This window comes from Oratosquilla oratoria, chromosome 23, assembly GCF_046742065.1.
Source record: "Oratosquilla oratoria isolate Oo_2021 chromosome 23, ASM4674206v1, whole genome shotgun sequence".
NCBI classification, from domain to species: Eukaryota; Metazoa; Arthropoda; class Malacostraca; order Stomatopoda; family Squillidae; genus Oratosquilla; species Oratosquilla oratoria.
This window is the reverse complement of record NC_134799.1, coordinates 38,862,752-38,883,727: the sequence shown is the minus strand read 5'-3', so window position 1 is coordinate 38,883,727 and position 20,976 is coordinate 38,862,752. Positions and strand designations below refer to the sequence as shown.

The following is a 20,976-nucleotide window of genomic DNA, read 5'->3' as shown; positions in this document are numbered from 1 at the left end:
CTTTTTCTTCCTCCACCCACACTCTCACATAATGTAATGTATGCACACTACCCTTGATTATCCATGTAAACATTGGTAGTGGAGAGAAGAGGCAAGTGTCATATATCATTCTAAATATGTTACATGTTTTGGCTACACAATTTGCTCATCCATCCCACTGGTGCTAAATGCATCAAAATAAATAATACCAATAAGTGTTATTTCCAACAGAATTCATTAATTTTGGCACTAACCCAAAGGGGTGAAAAATTGAGCTGCTGTAGAAATCAATATCAGGTTCATATGAATCACACTATATAACACTGCTTTCTGATATTCTTTATGGGGTGGACATGTACAGAATTTCTACCATGATATTATATATAAACTCAATTAAATTGGATCACAACTATGGGACTAGTTAGATTTTGAAGGTTAAAAAAATCTACTATTAGGGCTTCAAGTTTTTCACTAACCCTGTAGGTTGCATAGGCTGAAGCCCAAGGCCTGGATAGCTGAACAAATTTCGATATGTAAAAAGATTTAAAAGTGTTATATTTAGATAATAACGATAATTTTATTTGGTATTGAGTCGATATACATGATGTGCAGGTAATGAAAAGAACACATAGTTCAAAATAACAATTACAAATGCCGAGGTTAACACAAAAAAGCAGCACTCTGAATCATTCTCCAACTTTTCAAAGACAGTCACAATATACAAGTTATACAAATTCTTTGATACTGCAACATCAGGCCCCAGACAAGAATACCAGTGAAAACAGAACAATATAAATGCACTATTATCTATACAATAACTTGTTTTTGGCAAATTTTCAACATCTTTGATAATTAATGGAAAACATCGAAAGACAAGTACACAGTTACTGTATGTCACATATGTTCGGACTCCAATTTTATCATATAAACTCGTATATGAAAGTTATTGTGCTCGTCAAATATTTGAATACACTTCTTAAAAGATCTTCACTGTGGTACGGGTATAACTTGTAAACAGTCATTTACCGTTGTTTTTATTTAGATTTCCATTATATCTTCCTTTTCCTAGTTATATCGATCAATAATACGTTTGTTGACCTACCCTTTCAAAATGTGTGATGACACTGTGGTTGAAATTTTTGTTAGTAAACATTCTTTTCGACAAATGACTGTCGTTCTTTATGAAGAAGGTACTATGCGCAGATTTTTATTATAATAGACTTACTTGATGAAATGCTGATGGTAATCTATAATATTATTATTTTACCTTTATAGATACATTACTACTTCATGTTTGTTGTACAAATGACAAAGGCATAACGCGGGAAAATTATTATTGTTATGCTCATTCAGGGTCCGCAGGTGGGCTTTGAAGGCCCCGCATTGCGCGTGAAGCTTCAGTTGCGCCAATCATGGCGTACTATTCGAACGTGGAGTGTGTGCTCACATAAGGAGTTATTCGTAACGCATGTGTGCCGGGAGTTCAAGGAGTGTCATTGGTGTGTAGTGCTTCGTATGTGATATCATTATGTATATAATCTAAGTGGTGTTCCAACAGTGGCAAAATGCCTCTGGTCAAGCGTAGGATCGAGCCTGTCGAGCTCTCCCGCCGCCCGGATCACTGGGGTATCACCAAAGAAGGCGAGGGGATTGAGTTGGAAGGCGAATATGATTTGACGGCTGTGTCCAACGTCACCCTTTGTGGGGCCCTCCGTCAGCTAGCCTCGCTTGTGCTGACAGCTGAGGAGATGGCTGATGGGTTGGAGGACGAGCTTCGGGTGGTGGCGGGCCGTGTTGGGACCGTGGCCTCGCGTGTAGACGCACTACAGCACCGCGTCACCAAACTTAACCCGAAGACCGTAACAGTCCGTAAGTACTCAACACAGTGTGAATTCAACCCCAGTTTTTACGGTATTTCAGTCTCCAAGCGATAACTGCATGTGTCACAATATATTTGGTGTAATCTATACATGCCAATACCCACTTGACAAATGCACATAATTATAATAACTACAGCAGCACCCTTAAACTAACTTTGAACACCCTGAGAGTTCAATTTAAGTCAGGTTGCTGTTGGTTCTCCATATCATATCGTAAATTTTATTTACAAAGAAAACAGCTGGTATGATTTTTATTTCTTTTGGCAGAATTTTGCGTGCGCGCACACCAAAGAAGGACACAATGTCAGGAGCGAGGGCAATGACTAGCGGTGTCCCGTAGGGGTCTGTTCTGACACCTGGAATGTTTTTTATGTGCATCAATACCGTGTCGGAACGTACGACCAGTTACACTAACACGTCTGCAGATGATGCAATAATAGTCAAACTAAAAACAATTGAAAGAGTCTGGGCATTGTCACATCAACATTACGCATTTTCATATGCGTGGAGTCGGTTCTGGAAAGTAAAATGCAAAGTTAAAGCTGTAATAGACAATCAATGAATTATTCAATAATAAATAAATTACAAAATAAATATTTGTGTGTGAATGTCAACTGAAACATTCAGCGAAATCTTGAAACACACCATTTGTGAACATGATTTTTTTTTTCGCAAATCGAACGGGAAGATAATGTCTTATATATATAGTAATAAGGGAAATGGACAAGCTGGGTTTGCATAAGATGGTAAGTTAGAAGATAATATATTGTATACAAGTGCGCTGGTGGCATGCTGGTCTCGAATTCGCTTTGGTGTGAGAATGAATCTCGCAATCCTCTCCAAGCGTATAAGGCAAAGGTAACTGCTTGTGCCGCAGTATGTGCCTCCCGACGTAGAGTCCTCGCCACCGCCACTCTATGGAAAAGAGCTACTAAATTAAGAAAACTTTGAAAGTGACCTCCGTTGGCTTAATATATATATATATATTTATATATACTGTACATATATATATATATATATATATATATATATATTTATATATACTGTACATATATATATATATATATATATATATATATATATATATAGACACAACTTCGTGGGTAGTGGAAATAATAGAAACATTGATGACCCATATAATAAATAATAGACCTAAGCAAATCTGTATGGAAATGGTAAAGCAACAATAGAATATAGAAGCCTAGATTAAGGAATGCATATTTTAGAGCAATAAAGCAGGGGTGAACTGGTTCTATAGTACAGTTTAGATTAATGATATGTATTATAAGAGAAATGGAGAAGATGTGAGTTTTCACAACGAAGCAAATTGACATGCATTCCGTTCTTCGCGGTTAATGGTTCACTATTGTCACACTCGGTAAGAAAAGCAGCGGGCAGTGTTGGAAGTAGAAAATATATACGTCTGACTACAAAGGGCTTCTTCCCCTCCATAAGGGAGGTGGCAGCCAACCAAGGCACGCACCCACTCCCGTTCACCACCCATTTGTCTCCCCTCCCATCTCATCTCGGGTCCAGCCCACTGCCCGGGTCAGAAGCAATGCAGGAAGACACGGCCAATTCCTTTCCAGGGCGGCCCTCCTTAATTTTTTTTTTTGCGTTATATACATACATACAAGCCCGGGAAAAATCCCTTCGGTCTGCGTCAGAACATCATTCATAAACCGTCATTCTCCAGTCACACCTATTCCTTGCTTTCTCACATCCCTGTTCCCCTCTTATTCAGAAACCCTTTCATTCCATCCATCTATCTCATTGTTGGTCATCCCTTCAAGTTCACTCCATTCACCTGTTTTCCATACTTTTTTTGTATCTCTTATTCTATTTTTGTCCCTAAACAATCCTAATAATATTTCATCAATCCTGTCTACCAGTTTCGTTTCTGCCCCCACTCACTTCCTTACCTCATTTCCTACTCTACCCATCCTTGGAACCCCCAGCATACTTCTCAGATACTTCATCTCAAAGACATTTAAACTTCATTCTGCTTCTCTATTCCAAGTCTCTGTCCCATACAGTGCCGTAGTCACAATCTCTCCTTCCTTATGACACTTTTTGATCCCTCAAGACCGTTACGCTTCCTTTACAGTCTACCTCCACTCGTCCATTTCCATACATGTGACACTGAGAAACAGTAAAGAACATAAAAGACTTTATGCGCCTAGAGTTAACCTAGAATTAAGCTCTAGAGATTTAGAAAAAAGTGTTCCGCGGTTTTATGACTTACCTAAGAGTGCTAATTTGGAAACCTTTAAGAAATTACTGAAGTCTCACTTATTCAATCTTATGATGTTAGGGATCACGTGAGGAATTGTCACCTCCAGAACGCCCACACGAAGAATCGTTACCCCATGAGATCCCACCTGAAGAATTGTCACCCAGTCGAAGTCTGAAGTGACGATTCTTCGTGTGATCCGATGCTAGAAACATGTCTTGTCCTTTGAGGGCAATTTTCGATGCAAACATCAAAACAAGTTTGACGGCCCTAGGGAGCGCTAAACTAATCGAGCGGGTCCTTCAACCTCATCAACGGTAAACGGCAAATACTTAACATTATCCACATCCTCTAACCCTCTCTAAGACTTCCAACTTGCCATCCTTTCCCTTTGTACATCTCATCACCTTGCATTACCCACATTAATGTGGGTTAGATATAAACACAATAGCAGTATAATGAAGCACGTGGAAAGAAAAACGTTAGAGGAGCTGGAGTGAATGCAGTCAGGTAGAAAATCTGGGAATTACAATGGGCAACTAAGTAGAAAGCAACGTGGCATACGTATTGCAAAGAGTGCAACAAATTGGACAAACATACCGGAAAAGTGCTGCATTGCCATCTGTGCTTCATGAAATGTAATAACTATGACAGGGAAAAATGAAAAATGCTGAACAGGAAATGTTAAGTGTTCTCGCGCCTACTGGGGGAACACAAATAGGCATCAAACTGTGTGCTAAGACAAGTTTGTGCATCGAGTATGGAAAGAATAATTAATGGAATGATGTGCAAAAAAATCTTAAGTAATTAATTGTTTGATTGTTTTGACATCATTGACAGTAAATAAATGCAGCTGCCATGGAATTACGTGGATGAAATCCACCAAACTCATCATGAAATAGAATTCCCACCCTAATAAAGAAAAAGAAAAAACACGAGAAAGAGAAATATAGAGTATACAAGAATGGGACACTAGAGTATGGAAAAATAAGTGGGAAGTAAAAATTGATTAGAAATCTACCAAAACGGGAAGTGAAAAAATATGGCGACACACCCGATTCAGTTACTTCGTTTATACAAGATCAATTTTGTTACCTTTAAATGATGGAAAGAGACATGTAAGTGAAGGTTTAATATGATCATTATGTATGTGAGACTAAGGAGATCTAGAATACTTTTGTTTCAAAATGCCCGGAATTAAGTGAACAGAGGTCAAAGCAACAACGTTGAACACGATGATGAGAGGTTTCATTTTTGAAAAATATTGAAAGTAAATAACACTACTTACAATGTGGAAAAAATGAGGGGAAATTAAATCAAAATGTAAATTAATTAATTTAATTAAATCTAAACCCTAGCAGTCATGCAGGTTGTAGTAGATAGCTTAGTTGAAGTAAACCTAGTAAAGGAGGGGTCGGTTGGAAGGCCTTCGATACGTAGACCATTACCGTAATATTTCGGACGTTCCTCTCAAGGTCTAAGTAAACAGGTCTAACCGCTGGAGCAGTTCTGCGCAGCTTCTGACGTCATTTGGATGAGTCCATTTTCTCTTTGTGATACACTGAAGAAAACTGTGAAACGCCAAGGAAGACAGGAACTATAATATTTTATATATTATATATCATATATATTCATATATATAGACAGGAACTATAATATTTTATATATATTTATATATATATATTTTATATAATATTTGTCAGAATATAACTAATTGAGTGGAGCGGTGCGAGCGAAGGCGACGTCATTTTCGAACGACGGAGCAGCTTCAACTGACAGCTATAGGACCCGCTAACCCCACTTTGAACAGCCAGGTGACGTTCACGGGCCCGCTGCGCCAACTCCCTCGAAATTCGGTCGGAAGTGGTTAGACCTTATATTCTTAGATCTTGGTTCCTCTAACGCAGCGTTTCTCAACCTTTTTACCCTAGCGTAACCTTTAAAATAAATTGCATATCTCAAGGAACCCCTGCGCAAAAAACACATTTACCATATCTTTCTCATTTTATTTTCATCGTAATAATAGGTTAGGATGATGTCTATATTACATTATTACAATAACCAAAATTATGTCGCGCGTGTTTAATTATATCACGTATACGAAATTAAAAAATCAAAAGTGCGTTGGCTTATCTCGGAACCCTTAGGGTTTGGTTCCTGTTTGAGAAACGCTGCTCTAATCAATGCAATGTGGTGTCATTCGTTCCTTGTTGTTTAATTCTATTGTTGTTCTCTGCTGAATTAGTATCTTGCCTCTATTTTTTCACTCTGCACTTCCCAATGCATGATTCATTCGCTATGTTTCCCCTACATCATTGAATTCAACAGAAATCGACGTGAATTTAATTATTTTCTGGATCCGTTACTTGAGTTCATCGTAGAATTTCAGTCATCCAAGCGACCTTGTATGATATACTGCTGAATTTCGTTACGTTAACCTTCGTCTCTCGACCAATCGAAAATTTGTTCCATTGTATCTTCTTCCACGAGTTTTCCTGCTCCCTTCGGAATTAGTGACAAAACGCCATTCCAGCTGACGTTTCTTTTCTTTATGGAATCCAGCCCTAATCGATCATATTTCTCAGCATCGTGAGCTCATACACTTAAATTAAGTAATGGTTATCGACCGTTTCCACTGTTTACACCCCCTTTCTATTCACAAGAAAGCGTGTACTTTTGGTCAGCATTCAAGCCACCCGCGACTTGTAGTCATGAGGCGCGACAGCCGTGAAACTGTGACACAAAATATCCTACCCGACCTCACGGCTTCAAGTTACGTTTTATTACGGGCTTTAGAGATCCAGGCATATGCATTTCTCCAAATAGTTTTAATATCACAGTGAAAATAAATATCCCTTTGCCTTGGTCGTTTTGGGGGGATTTTCGTCAGGGAGGAAAAACTAAAAGATGGGTTTGTGAGGCAGTGAGTGGGTTGACAGTATGGTGTCCTTGTCCGGTGGTTCAGTCTGAGACCTTGTGTAAATCATGGTGAACTTAATATATAGTCAAACTAATTTGAATAAAACAAATTCATGGCAAAAGAAAAATCCAAATATACTTAACCAGTTTGGTTATCAGTGAAAATACTCTATTAAATGTAGTTGAAAAACATAAGTATTAACTACGTAATAGTCACCGCCTGGTACTACATGTTGATGTTTCTATCCGCACAAGGTGTAAATGCGATGTCAAAATGCACACGTTTCCGTGAATCATGAGTATGAATCACGTGACAATCACTGCAATATTTTTGGCGATATGAGGTGTGCATTCGAGGATAATTTAGCACCTCTCTGGGAATCATTTCCTGCAAGACGATTTTAGATCACATAAATATTCCACGCAATTCTTTGAAGTTCAATTGACCGGGCACACCGCTTCAGTTCAGACGAACGTTTGGGTGTTCATAGATTTAGCTTCCGTAAGGCAAGGTTTAACTATAAGGAATGCTCAAAGCCCAACCATTGCATTCATCCATCCTATAACAAGTGGCTAGACGCGAACCCAACCTTACCGTTTAGAGATGTTGCCACCAATCACGTAAAAGGGTACACCATGCCCCACCCACTATCCAGAATGAGGACCTCTCATTGGCAGAGGCCTATGCCCGTTCCTCAAACTTTTTACTTCAAATAACTTTGAACGACTCGCGTCCTCTAAAAATGTATATTTGATTATTTTTACATCTCTGTTATACACAAATTATCGAGCACAATGCAGAGGACGTTTGTCATCCACAGAAAGCGGTAAATGAGGGGCTGACTCAGTGAGATATCATATTAATATTTCTTAATATAATCAGGATTCTCACATCTCAAAGCATCTCTTGTGGTCGTATCTTCTCTATTGGAGCACGGATAACTTAATTATTCTACTCCATCACGGCGAAAAGTGTAGATATCAAGCATGTGGTGAGAAGTTTTCACGCTAAAAAAATCGAGCAGCGGTAATAAAACGATATATTATCACATTATACATTCCTTAGATTTTATTTTCTGCTTCAAGATAATTTTATATTATTGAATTATTTATCTCTTATTACTGAATAATTTGCATTATATATATACAGTATATATATATATATATATGTATATATATATATGTATATGTATATGTGTATATTTTCTCTTAGGCAGGCTTGGTTAAAAGCAACTGCAAATTCAGCACTGATCAATTTCTTCTTCAGAGTTTCCAACTTCCTGAAGGTATCTCTGAAGAAGAAATTGATCAGTGCTGAATTTGCAGTTGCTTTTAACCAAGCCTGCCTAAGAGAAAATTTACTCCCGCGGTATATAAACATATACATATACATACATATATATATATATATATATATATATATATATATATATATATATATATATATATATATATATATATATATATATATATATATATTATCCAAGTATGTCGTAAATATGAATATTCAGTTTTTCTCCTTCAGATTACTTCCCAGGTATGGACTACAACGGTATTGGGTTGGGCGTTCCTAGGCTTGGATTACAACCCTAATCCTCCAGCCTTGGACGAAATCCAACTGAGTCGTTGGAATCCAGCCCATTCGTTGACTAGTGTAACCGTACCTTCAGGGATGGGGTAGAAATGTTTATTTACAAATATTTATTTTCCCCAATTGTATATTTTGTTCTCAAAATTTTGTACATCAATATCTGCAGAAAAAGGTTCAAAAGTAGATTATCTATCTTTGAACTCGTTTAAAAGCGAATGCATTGGCTATTTGCAGAAACTCAGCGACTGTCACTGTGCAATCGGTAAATTCGCGACATTGTCATTGTGAACTTTTTTCTCGTTTTACACATTTTCGGATGGATTCACCTTAAGGATATTGTAATAGATTATTGCCTCCATTGCTTGGTCTTTCTGTATCCTCTTAAGGCAGGGTTACATCAACGAAAACTTTGAACTCCAACTTAACATTCGTTCATCCTATAATAAGTGGATACACCTAACTCCAGCCTTACCCTGTAGAGAAATTCCCACCAATCACGTAAAAGGAACTACAGCAAGCCCCGCCCTCTATCCAGAATGAGGAACTCTCATTGGCCTATGTCACTTTCTCAAATATTTTATCCCAAATAAATTTGGACGACAAGCGAGAGTTGGAGTAACGACTCGCAGCGATACTGAAGTTATTTCAGTCCAAGGCTCAAGTAATTTCAGTATCACTGCGCTGCGGGTCGTTACTCCAACTCACGTGGGCGGGGAGTTGTGTGCGTGCGTGTGAGGTCACAGCATTGCCCATAGATCGGTATCAGTCATAAAGGAGCTCAGAGCTCTCTCCCGGGAGGGTAGTAGCTGTCGATCACGAGTCCAACACGTGATCCTAGACCATGGTGAATTACACACACATTATTGAGCACTAGGCAGAAATGATGTGTCATTAATAGAAAATGGTAATTGAAGTGATTATGTTATAATTATTTCTTGATGTAGTCTGGATCCCTCGCATCCACTCCACCACGGCGAAAAGTGTGGATACCAAGCAAATGGTGGGAAGAGTTTTCGCGCGCAAGAAAAAAATTGCAACGTCATACATCGGTAGTCAAACGTCTGTTTGATAATTACCACAATATACGTCCCATAATCAATCTCTTATTACAGAATAAGTTGTATATATTTTTTCTAAATATGCCGTAATTATGAATACTATTAACATATAAATTCACTTTCTTTTCTCCGGATCTTTTCCGAGGTGTGGACTACAACGGTATTACGTTGGGCGTCCCTAGGATTGGATTCCAACCACAATTCTCCAATGTTGGACGAAATCCATCCCTAGTCTCGGAATCCAACTTATTCGTTGACTAGTAACCGTACCTTTAGTCGCATTCCAGATAGGGTGACAGGGAGAAACGAGCTGATGGAAAGCGTTGTTCCATACTTCGCAAATTATATGCTACTACTCTATTACTGGATTTCTGCTTGGAGTACATGAATGCTTCAGTTCGCATGTGGGAAAACTAAAATTACTTTGCCCACATTGCAGGGTGAAGTCCAACTTCAAGGGGGACGGGGATCCTGCAAAGTGGCCCAAACAATTTTAGTTTCCTCCACATTTTGTTGCCCAGACCCACAGATGTTGGTAGACACGAGAGTGACTACTATCTGTTGACATTCTTAGATAAGGAGCTTTCCACATTGGAAAGATCCGAAGCCTGGCAGCCCTGTGCAACCTGCGGCCCCCAAAGGCTTTCATTGCGGCCCATTATCCTAAAAATAAATAAGTTATAATGCGGCCCTCAGAGAGAGGGTAGCCTTTCATTTGCTAATCAATGGTCAGGAATGTTTGATCGTTCTTATGATAATGATCCCAGTTAACCAATATTAAGTAATTATTTATGTTTGTACATTATAATAATAAGGTATGGTAGCCTTTTATTTGCTCATTTATAGTAAGGAAAATACATTTGTTTCGGACAATTCTTATTTTTGTGATCCCAATTTAAATAAAATCAGTAACAAACTACTTATCTATCTTTATCAGTATAATCTCACCTGTCTTCGATCGTAGTAAATAACATGAAATAGTAAGGGTATGTGGCCCTCCATACCAACAGAGTAGTGACTAGTGGCCCTTTGGGAAAAAAGATTGCACACCCCTGCTGTAAGGGAAAGAAAAATGGTAGTGAAGAAAGAAAAAAGTTAAAATAAAGAATTAACAGAAAGGGTCTACTCAGCCGTAGGCTCTCATGGTTTGTCTAAGCAGAAACGTTTTATATGCTCTTTCTGTGGTAGGAAACACAAATCAGAAAATTGTTTCAGTGTGTAAAAATTGAATGGAGGAGAAAAGGGTTACAAAATAAGACGCCTAGGCCTGTGTCCTGAGTGTCTTAATAGTGGACACATATCTAGAATAAGTAGAGTCAGCGTCCCACTTGTGTTTGACTTCCCTGCGATGTGGGCCAGTAATTTCAGTTCAGATTAGTGCCACCCTTGTTATTCTTTACAATATCCATAATAACAAATGCATTTTTAGGTTGCGAAACTCGGGAATAGTACAAAGTAGATAGAAAAAGAAGAAATGGAAGATTGTGTACAAGTATGTGCGTCCTCAACGTGGGGGCGCCAAGGAAACCAGTGGGGTCTTCTGTGGTAACCCTACAGGTAAAGTTGTAAATAACAAAGATCGGAAATAATATATGATCGAGCGAATTATAATTGGATTTCTGCTTGATGTACATGAATCCTCCAAAGCACAGCTTTGTTATTCTTTATAGTTTCCTGTTATAATGACGAAAATCAGGAACAGTATATCGACGAGCAAGTAATAACTGGATTTCTGGTTTGTGTGCATGAATCCTTCAAACCACGGCTCTGACTGACCGGGTGTATTTTATCCAGGGGAGTTTCGTCCTGGGAGTGTTTTACCCAGGGGTGTTTTGTCCGGATTTGGCAGGCGCAATGACTTGTGTGCTTCGGCGAGTGACGCGGCGTCCTGTATCACGACGCGGTGTCACCCTTCACGCTCCTATGACACGTCATAGCTGTCGGTGGTGTGACTGGCTTGGAGCAGTGTCCAATATATTCACAACAAAGTTTCATTCGGCCAATATTTACACTATTCTACAGAAGAAGGGGAGGGGTTGACACCAAGAGACGTTTCCCTACGGCCAAGCAAGCTTGTCTCCATAGTGCCAGGAATTCTGAGTAAATAGACAAGTCACAGGTAGCTGGTGGATTGGAACACCGCCCTCGTGTACAGCACGATCGGAACCAAATCGCTGATCCTCCTTGTACAGTCGCCAGCAAAGGTTTGATATTCATCCTCCCTGAATTCACCCACATGGAAGTGGTTTCGATGCTGATTATTCGGGTAATTTTTCCCATAAAACTACATCCGTGCAACCACATTGAGGTATAATTTCATTATTAGATCCCTTGGGTATGTCAGAACATTCGGTCGTGATTGTTTTTTTTTGGGTACTTGAGGTGGCGGTGGTGGACGAATATAATCATAAATTAAAAAAAAAAGTGGTGGTGGCAAGAAAAACATTTATCTAATTATAGTTTAGAGCAACGTTCGTGGGGTCCCGTTTCCTACTCTCCAATTTATTATACCTAGCCTCAAATTCATGAACATTTTCAACTTAATCTATACAATCTATTTCCAATTATTATATTTAGATTTTAATTCGTGTATTGTTCCGGCTTGGGATTATATTCCCTTCTAAACTATTCGAAGCATTTATGAATCTCTATGGAAAAGTGTAATATCCTCGCATCCTTTAGACATGTAATCTTCCTCAAACTGTTCTTATGACTTCTTAAAGCCCTACTATCCTTAATCAAGATATCTCTCTGCCAATGTAATCTATCTCTTTTAGTGGCCTGAATACTGTAATCATATCACTTCTGTCTCTTCGATCTCTCCTTATATGGATAATCTGTCAGGCTCAGGACCAGTTTGGTTGCTGTCCTTTGTATTTTCTCGATCTTGTTTATATCCCTGTCCTTTGTATTTTCTCGACCTTGTTTATATTCTTCACACTGTATGGGGACCATGCCGCTCATGCATGTTACATTCTTAGACGATCATATTTTCGATGATATTTTTTCATCTCTTTATCCATATAGTGAAAAGTCACGTGTAGGTCAATGTCCATAGACATTTGTCCCAGGAGATTGAAGGGTTGACTCCAAGTCTAATTAACCCCCTTCGCTTCCGCCAGGGCGTCACCAAACTGGTGGCAAGGGTCACCCATTAGGGAATCGTTATTTAACCATAATCAAATTAACCCTATCGCCACCCAAGGAAAGCTGCATGGCTGAATGCATTTGTTTGGCAGCAAACGAATATTATATATATATATATATATATATATATATATATATATATATATATATATATATATATATATATATTATATATATATCATGTTAGCCTCCACGGGTCTCCCGATGTTGATGGCTTAGAATTAAAGTGCATTGTGGTATATATATATATATATATATATATATACACCCCTAGAGAGTATTCATACCAGTATTTAATTAGCATGGGTGGTCTAGGAGGGATTGAACCCACCCCCATGTGTTGAATATAGTCCTGTACAATATCTAGATTAATATATTTCAAATGCCTCAGTACTGAAAGCGTAGTCACCATATTGTATGTATTCCAATTCATGGTGATTTCAATCAGTTAGGGGGAGTGCACCATATTTGTAACAAACTTTGTCAATAGAATGACTCAAATATTACATACCGCAATCAGTTTGGCAATTATTGTAAAACGTAATAGTGTACGGACATACGCTCACACCGAAAAAAGAAACTTGCGTTTTTTTATATTTTATTTATCTTTATAATATTATATATACACGTATTAAATGTAGAAATATCACAATTTTTTATCACAAATAATAAATCATATATATGTCTACCATATCTCATACTTTGGTTCCAAAAATAACCATGAATATTTCGACCGAATGTTCTTTCAACAACACCTGGGCCGTTTGAACACCTCATGATGCATTCACACCTGTCCAGCCTTGTCGATTCGTTAAATTATTTTCAACATGCCTGTTCACGGCAAATATTTTGTCAAAACCACCACCAGTATTAACAAGTTCATTTGAGTTCATGGTGTCGCAGTCTCCTAGTGGCGTGTTTGTTTCACACAATTATTTCCACTTAAAATCTTTACCGTTACTTGTCCCAACAATCCAGGAAGCGCATTATGACAAAGGGCCCTTGGTCGCTGCCGGCCTGCCGACATGTTCGCCTCACCTGTTTGTGGTCTTACTGATGCTAGGATTTGTGAAATGTGGCTCATCCTGGTTTTGGGATTGGATCTCGAATGTTGGGATTTATTCATCATTCCACTAGTGAAATTCGCCTGGTGACAACAAGTCACGAGCTTAAAAGTAAAGGCTTAATCTAGATTAGATTTAACCATTACGCGCACATAGAGTTCCCTCGTTTGAATAAAATCACTTCGTGGTGACAGACCTGAAATGCGTCTGAAAATGTCGGAACGACATGGAAACCTTGTAACGCGTGGTCGTGCGTTGGGTGGGCGTCGCAACGCAATATGGATTGACGGGAAGTGTACACTATAAAAAGAACATGAAAGTAACGAAAAGGTAGTGTGCCCCTATTCTCATAGTGGGAAGGAAATTGTTAACCGTTTTCTTGCCCCTTTCCCTCCTTCCGTCAACGACACCTCTCACGCTAGCCTCCTCCTGCTCCTTCTACTACACCTCCTCCTCCTCCTCCCTCCCCCTTGTCCCTCCCTTTCCTGCTGTTGACGCACGCACGAACTTCAGCCATGACCGAGCTAAACCACCAGTCGCAGACATTGGAGTCGAGTCTTCTGGTCCGGAGTGATTTCGACGCGATTTTTGGGGAAAGGGTCAAGGTTGTGACGAAAACCAAATTGTGGGCGATGTAGCTAGTTTTTTTTTTTTTTTTTTTCCATTCCAGGCTTGCCGACTGTGTCCGTTAACGCGTCATTAAAAGTGACGCGGCAATTATTTTGGCGAAACAGCCATATGTGTTTGTGCGTGATTCACCGTACTCTCATATCACATGTGTCTCGTGATCGATAGCTATTACCCTCCGGATGAGAGCACAAACCTCACATATTGCCCGTTAATGCTGCGACCTTTGTGTGTGTGTGTATTCACCTTGGTCTTTTGGATCACGTGATGGACTCGTGATCGACAGCTATTTCCCTCCCGGAAGAGAGTTCAGAGCTCGTATGACCGATCTATGGGTAATGCTATGACCTTACACGCACACACACATCCAACTCCCCGCCCACGAGAGTTGAAGTAACGACTCGAAGCGCAGTGATACTGAAATAATTTCAGCCCTGGGCAGGATTCGAACCAGGTACGGCCGTCACCCACGTGCTGACAGTCTGAGACTACCAACCGCGCCACTGAGTCACGTTGTGTGTGTGTGTGTGTGTGTGTGTGTGTGTGTGTGTGTGTGTGTGTGTGTGTGTGTGTGAGAGTACCATAGGAAGGGACAAAAGCACCCACGTGGGGTGAGACTGACCATTGTCTTTGTTAATACCTAATTATGTTTGTCAACAGAATAAAGGAAGGGATTATACACAACACATAGTAGTTGGTGGTTTAATTCTCTATATAGAATGTGTATGTAACAAAGACAATTGCCAATTTTACCCCCCCCCCATGTGGCTACTTTCGCCCCTTCCTGCGGTGTGTGTGTGTGTGTGTGTATATATATATATATATATATATATATATATATATATATATATATACATATATCTGTTCACGTATGAACGTATGACGTTTTTCTTGTAGACTGCAGAGCATTCTCCATCCGCATTTAAACATCTACCCTCGTTCGTGCATTATATATATATGATATATATATATATACATATATATATATATACATATATATATATATATATGTGTGTGTGTGTGTGTGTGTGTGTGTGTGTGTGTGTGTGTGTGTGTGAATATGCATATGTATATGTATATATGTATGTATATATATATATATATATATATAATGCAAAATAGCCACAGGAGAATATACGGAAGTACTTACTGTCTACAAGTTTCCCTTCTGTGGTTATTTTGCATTTTTGTATCACGGTGATGTGATTGCTTGCAATGTATATATATATATACACACACATATATATATATATATATATATATATATATATATATATATATATAAGGTCGAGTTGGGAAGAGAAAAGTTTGAAGATTAATGGCGAATATTTGAACCACCTAAGATTTGCTGATGGCATTGTTCTTATTTCAGAAAGAGCAGAAGATTTGCAAGATATGCTGAGTGACCTGAACAAATAAAAGTCTCAATGTAGGTTTAAAAATGAAGAAGAGTAAAGCCAAAGTAATGTTCAGCACGAAAGTTCAAGGTAAAGAGACTATAATCGACGGTGAGAGTCTTGAAGAAGTTGAATGGTATAATTACTTAGGCCAGATGGTGAAAATAACCAAAGATCCTGATAATGAAATAAAAGGACATATTACAGTTGGTTGGAAAGTGTTTGGTAAATATAATAAAATCCTGAGAGGCTCTGTACCTTTATGTTTTCAACATAAAGTTTACCATCAATGAATTTTGCCAGCAATAATCTACAGGTGTGATACTTGGAAACTAACGAAGGTGATGGAAACAAATCTAAGGGTTGCACAGAGAACAGTGGAGAGATCAATGATGGGAATAACGCTGAGGGGCCGAAAGAGAGCAAGTTGGGTGAAAGAGGAGACTAGAGTGAAGAATATTGTAGAGACGGTAAAAGAGAGGAAGTAGAATTGGGCAGGTAAGTTAGTGCAAACAACTGATGAGCGATGGAGCAAGTGTGTTACTGAGTGGACTCCGCGAAATGGGAAGCGTGGTAGAGTGAGACCAGACAAGTGGAGAGACGAGATTTGGAAGTTTGCAGAAGTGACGTGGCAGAGGTTGGCGCGGTCGTGTGAATCATGGAATGCTATGAAGGAGGCCTTTGTTCAGCAGTGGACTCAGGATGGCTGATTTGATTGATTGATTGATTGATATATGTATATGGTTCCAAGACAATTGCCCCGTAGGACAGTTGCCCCTTGATATCAATTTCCCCCGTTGACAATTACAAAAATATAAAAAGTTAATTCTATTCAAAACTTTATTTATAAAGTCAAAGAGTAAAAATACATTTAATACAAATACAAAGTTAATTTTAAATGATCCGTCTATAAACCATTGAAGAGAAGAGGATAGCATTTCTACATTTCTATACATCCCGAAAATCAAAATTCTTGGCCTGCGCTCACCAACAGAGTTGTCTGAATCATAAAGAAGAAAAGTTTGTCCATCGATGGTTGTATTATATTGTTCTTCCAGAACCAGTTCTTGTGCATTGGCAAAGGCAGTGCAACATTATCTCTTTGTTTTTGGCGTGTAATATTACGGCGCAAGTGATGAAGAGAGGGCATTTTAGTTGCTGATTTTGCGCTTGAACCTATAACTGCACGAGAGATTAATTGATGAGAAGTTTCTTGCGAACTTTCAACATGCACTTTGATTTTCGCAACACCAGCAGCAGCTTCATACTTTGCAGAATCGGGTGCATGTGTTGTGTGAGGTCTTCCAACAACTTTATTTTCAAATATTTTCACTTTTGCTTTGCATGCTGCCTTATATCTGCGTTGTTCGTTATTGTTTAATTAATTTGGTTGTTTATTTAGATTTTTTTTTTTTAGAAAAAAAGGCTAAAAAGGAAATTAGTTGGCTTAGTTAATTATAAAATATTCAGTTTTTGTCAAATTCTACTCGGTGATCTTAATAGAATTTTGCATGAGCGAGTGGCGTTACGCAGGTTGCCTTTCACGCTGAATACAGATCAAACGAGAAAACAATGGTCTCAAGCAACAGGGCGTAGATTTAATGGAGAAATTGGTAGAAACAACTTCATCATTCGTGTAGTCAGTGAATGAAACAAGCTTCCAGCAGAGGCGATCGCATGTGCTACTGTTAGAAGTTTTAATATTCACTTAGATATACACCAAAAAAACGTGCCGTGAATTTTTTCTCTTGTATCCGGACTTGTTATGGACTGAAAGGTCTTCTGTCGGAATGCATTACCTTCGTAATCCTTAACGGGGAGAAAGTGTCCTCTGGAGGTAAATGTCCTATGGGGGCAATTGTCCTCCAGGGGTAAATGTCCTAGGGGGCAATTGTCACAGGGGAGACATTGTCCTGATACGATATATATATATATATATATATATATGCATATATATATATATATATATATACATATACATATGTATATATACACACACACACTGAATGGTCCCCACTGCAGATATTAATCTTTTTTCAACCACATTAACTTTTTACTTTTAATTTCCGCAGGTCTCCGTCGAGTGCATTGTCAGACTCGTTCGTGATGACATAGAATTAAAAGTAAAAAAGTTAATGTGGTTGAAAAAAGATTATATATATATATATATATATACATATATATATATACATATATATATATACATACATATATATACATCGGAGGGGGACTATGTCGTGACACATAGGTAATATGGAAACATCCCACAGTCGGAGAAAGTAAAGGGACGAAGAATAGAATTAACTATATATTTCGACCACTCTCTGTGGTCCTCTTCAGCAGATAGTTTCATGGTGTACAAGTAAGAGTTGTGTAGTCGATACAAAGCGAACATGAGAAGGTGGCTCAAGTAACTCTGCCTTGTTGATGTTGTTAAACAATCTGATGATCATTGTCCTTTTGATGTTATAATTTGAGTCATCATTAATAAAAAATTACCCAAATTATAATACATCAAAAGGACAATGGTCATCAGATTGTTTAACAACATTAACAATTAAAAAACTTTTACCCAATGTAGATGGCGTGGAAGAGAGCAATCGATACCAAGGCAGAGTTACTTGAGCCACCTTCTCATGTTCCCTTTTATATTGACTATATAACTCTTACTTGTACACCATGCGACCACCAACTGCCCCAAATCGCTCGCTAATTCGCCCGGTGGCAATAGCCCTCTTTTATACACTACTATCTTTTCATTTTCTTACAGACATTCTTCCCCTCCCACAAAAACCGATCCCGCGCAAGCGGGTGGTCTTTCCTAGGAATTCAGAATTCAGAATTCTGCTGAAGAGGACCACAGAAAGTGGTCGAAATATACAGTTAATTCTATTCTTCGTCCGTTTACTTTCTCTGACAGTGGGTTTATTTCACACACACACACACACACACACACACACACACACACACACACACACACACACACACACACACACACACACACACATATATATATATATATATACATACACATGTATTTATAAATGTATTTGTGTATCATTAAAAGTGATGGCTAGTTTTGCATTAATTATTTTTTTAAAGGTATTTTCCATATACCTTATTATAGATTTGTGGTCCTTAGAAAGGAAATTTATGACTTGGCTGTATGTAGTCATATTATCTAATCAATAATCAATGCAAAACTAGCCATCACTTTTAATGATACATGTAGTTATATGTATGTATATATATATATATATATATATATATATATATATATATATATATATATATATATATGTGTGTGTGTGTGTGTGTATGTATGTATGTATGTATGTATGTATGTAGAAGGAGAGGGAAGTAATAGGGGGAGACCAAAGAGAAACGGGGAGAAAGAGATGGATAGGGGAATGAGAGGGAAGAAGAGGGAGGGAGGAAAAGATAGGACCACTCCCCCTTTCCCTTTTCGCCAGCCAGGAAGAGTAAGCTGGAGGTCTTGGTTCGGACTTGCAAGGCCCAGGATGTCCTCGAAATTCTTTGATGGAGTCGAGGACCACGGCAGGCTCTTGGGGAAGGCTTAGACTTAAATGGTTTCTTTGTCCTTGAGAGCTCCGAAGGGGATTTTTCGAAACTGAATGGAATCTCCTGGTGGCAGTTAGAAGAATCCTTCAAGGTGGAGGAGGGGGTCAGTATATTTCAGAGGTTTGATTCAAGAAGACGCTAAGATGGTTTTGTATAGATGAATAAAATCGTCTGGTTTTTTGGGTAGAACAAAAATTTACATGATGGGCATCATGGCTGTTTTCTCTCTCTCTCTCTCTCTCTCTCTCTCTCTCTCTCTCTCTCTCTCTCTCTCTCTCTCTCTCTCTCTCTCTCTCTCTCTCTCTCTCTCTCTCTCTCCCCCACGGGGTTTAGTCCACGGTCGATGATTAGTAGTCTCAAAGCTGATGATGGTCATCTTTGTTTGGAGCCATATGCTTGACATCAGGAGTGGAGAGAATAACATCCACCTACCCCCCCCCTCCCCCTTCCAGCCACGGTTTGTTTTTAAAACGAGAAACCATGACGGAGTTGAACGTTCACGCGCACTGATTCAGAGATGCTGTCAATTTTAAATTTTCATTCTTTAGCTCACTCGGGACCGAGCCTGTGAATCGAGGAAACAAAGTCAGACAGCGACACCACACTTGTACCGAAATAATTTCTAAAAATTTTGACTTCGTTTTAAGTCGCGTTCGGATGAAGAACCTACCTTCGGAGGGGGGGGGGTTATTCGTGGTCGACGAATGGAATAAACTTAGTAACCTTGTAGTAAGCGCTGAAACTATCAGACAACTTTATGGATAGGGATGACAAGTGGTGATGGATACGGAGCTGCCTAGTGGCCTTATGGTCTCTTGCAGTCTCCTTCATTCTTATGTTCTTATGTGACGCAGCCATGTGGAGAGATCGTTTGAAGGAAAGCGGAGACATTGCAAGAAGAAAAGTCTCTGTAAAACAAACGTCGGGCCATCAACCATCTCTTACAGTGAGACCATATGCATGTATATATGTAGTACGTATGTACAATGTGTGTATGCGCGCGCGCGCGCGCGTGTGTGTTTGTGACGAATTGGATGTGACGTCCGACCCGTCTGCACGCGCTAATGGTGCACTTGAGTGGTTCTCAACATGCCAAGGAGTTGGGGGCACGGCTTGCTGTCACAAATTATACATTTCTGTAATTTAATGTGAGGAATAAAAAACATGAAATATAAGATAAGTATAGTTGTCAACTTTGTAATAAAGCAAAGGGTTTGTCTTCAATATTTTATTATATATGTATTTTTTTTGTGTGTGATTTGGGAGGAAAATCAAGTGGACCCACACAAACGTTGAAAATTCATGAAAGGGCAAGATGGGGTGAAAAAGGTTGAAAGTAACTGATCACCTAATATATTATTAATATGCTTCTAACGGCCGAAGAATTATATTAAGAGTGATGCATTTTTTATAAGGTCAAAATTTATGACACTTGATTCCACCCACAGCTGGGCATGGGAAACTTCTCTTGACTTTCTTGAAACAGGACAGGAAACAGT

At 38.8% G+C, this 20,976-nt stretch overlaps 2 protein-coding genes across 6 annotated transcripts in view; one reads left to right on the top strand and one right to left on the bottom strand.

Annotated features, from left to right (window-relative positions):
* Nucleotides 1–1,327, bottom strand: part of LOC143038080 (serine/threonine-protein phosphatase 2A regulatory subunit B'' subunit gamma) — a 28,444-nt gene extending 27,117 nt beyond the window's left edge. Inside the window, exon 1 of one of the 4 annotated variants that reach the window (XM_076207008.1) lies at nt 1,205–1,327. The gene's annotated coding sequence lies outside the window, so the exon portion shown is untranslated. The other 3 variants (XM_076207005.1, XM_076207006.1, XM_076207004.1) reach the window with 3 other exon arrangements.
* An 83-nt stretch (nt 1,328–1,410) lies between these two features.
* The window catches only part of LOC143038078 (uncharacterized), a 620,937-nt gene continuing 601,371 nt past the window's right edge, over nt 1,411–20,976 (top strand). For both annotated transcript variants that reach the window (XM_076207001.1, XM_076207000.1), the window contains exon 1: nt 1,411–1,848. In XM_076207001.1, the coding sequence (XP_076063116.1) occupies nt 1,545–1,848 (304 nt within the window). In that variant the 5' untranslated portion in view covers nt 1,411–1,544. The remainder of the gene's footprint in view (nt 1,849–20,976) is intronic.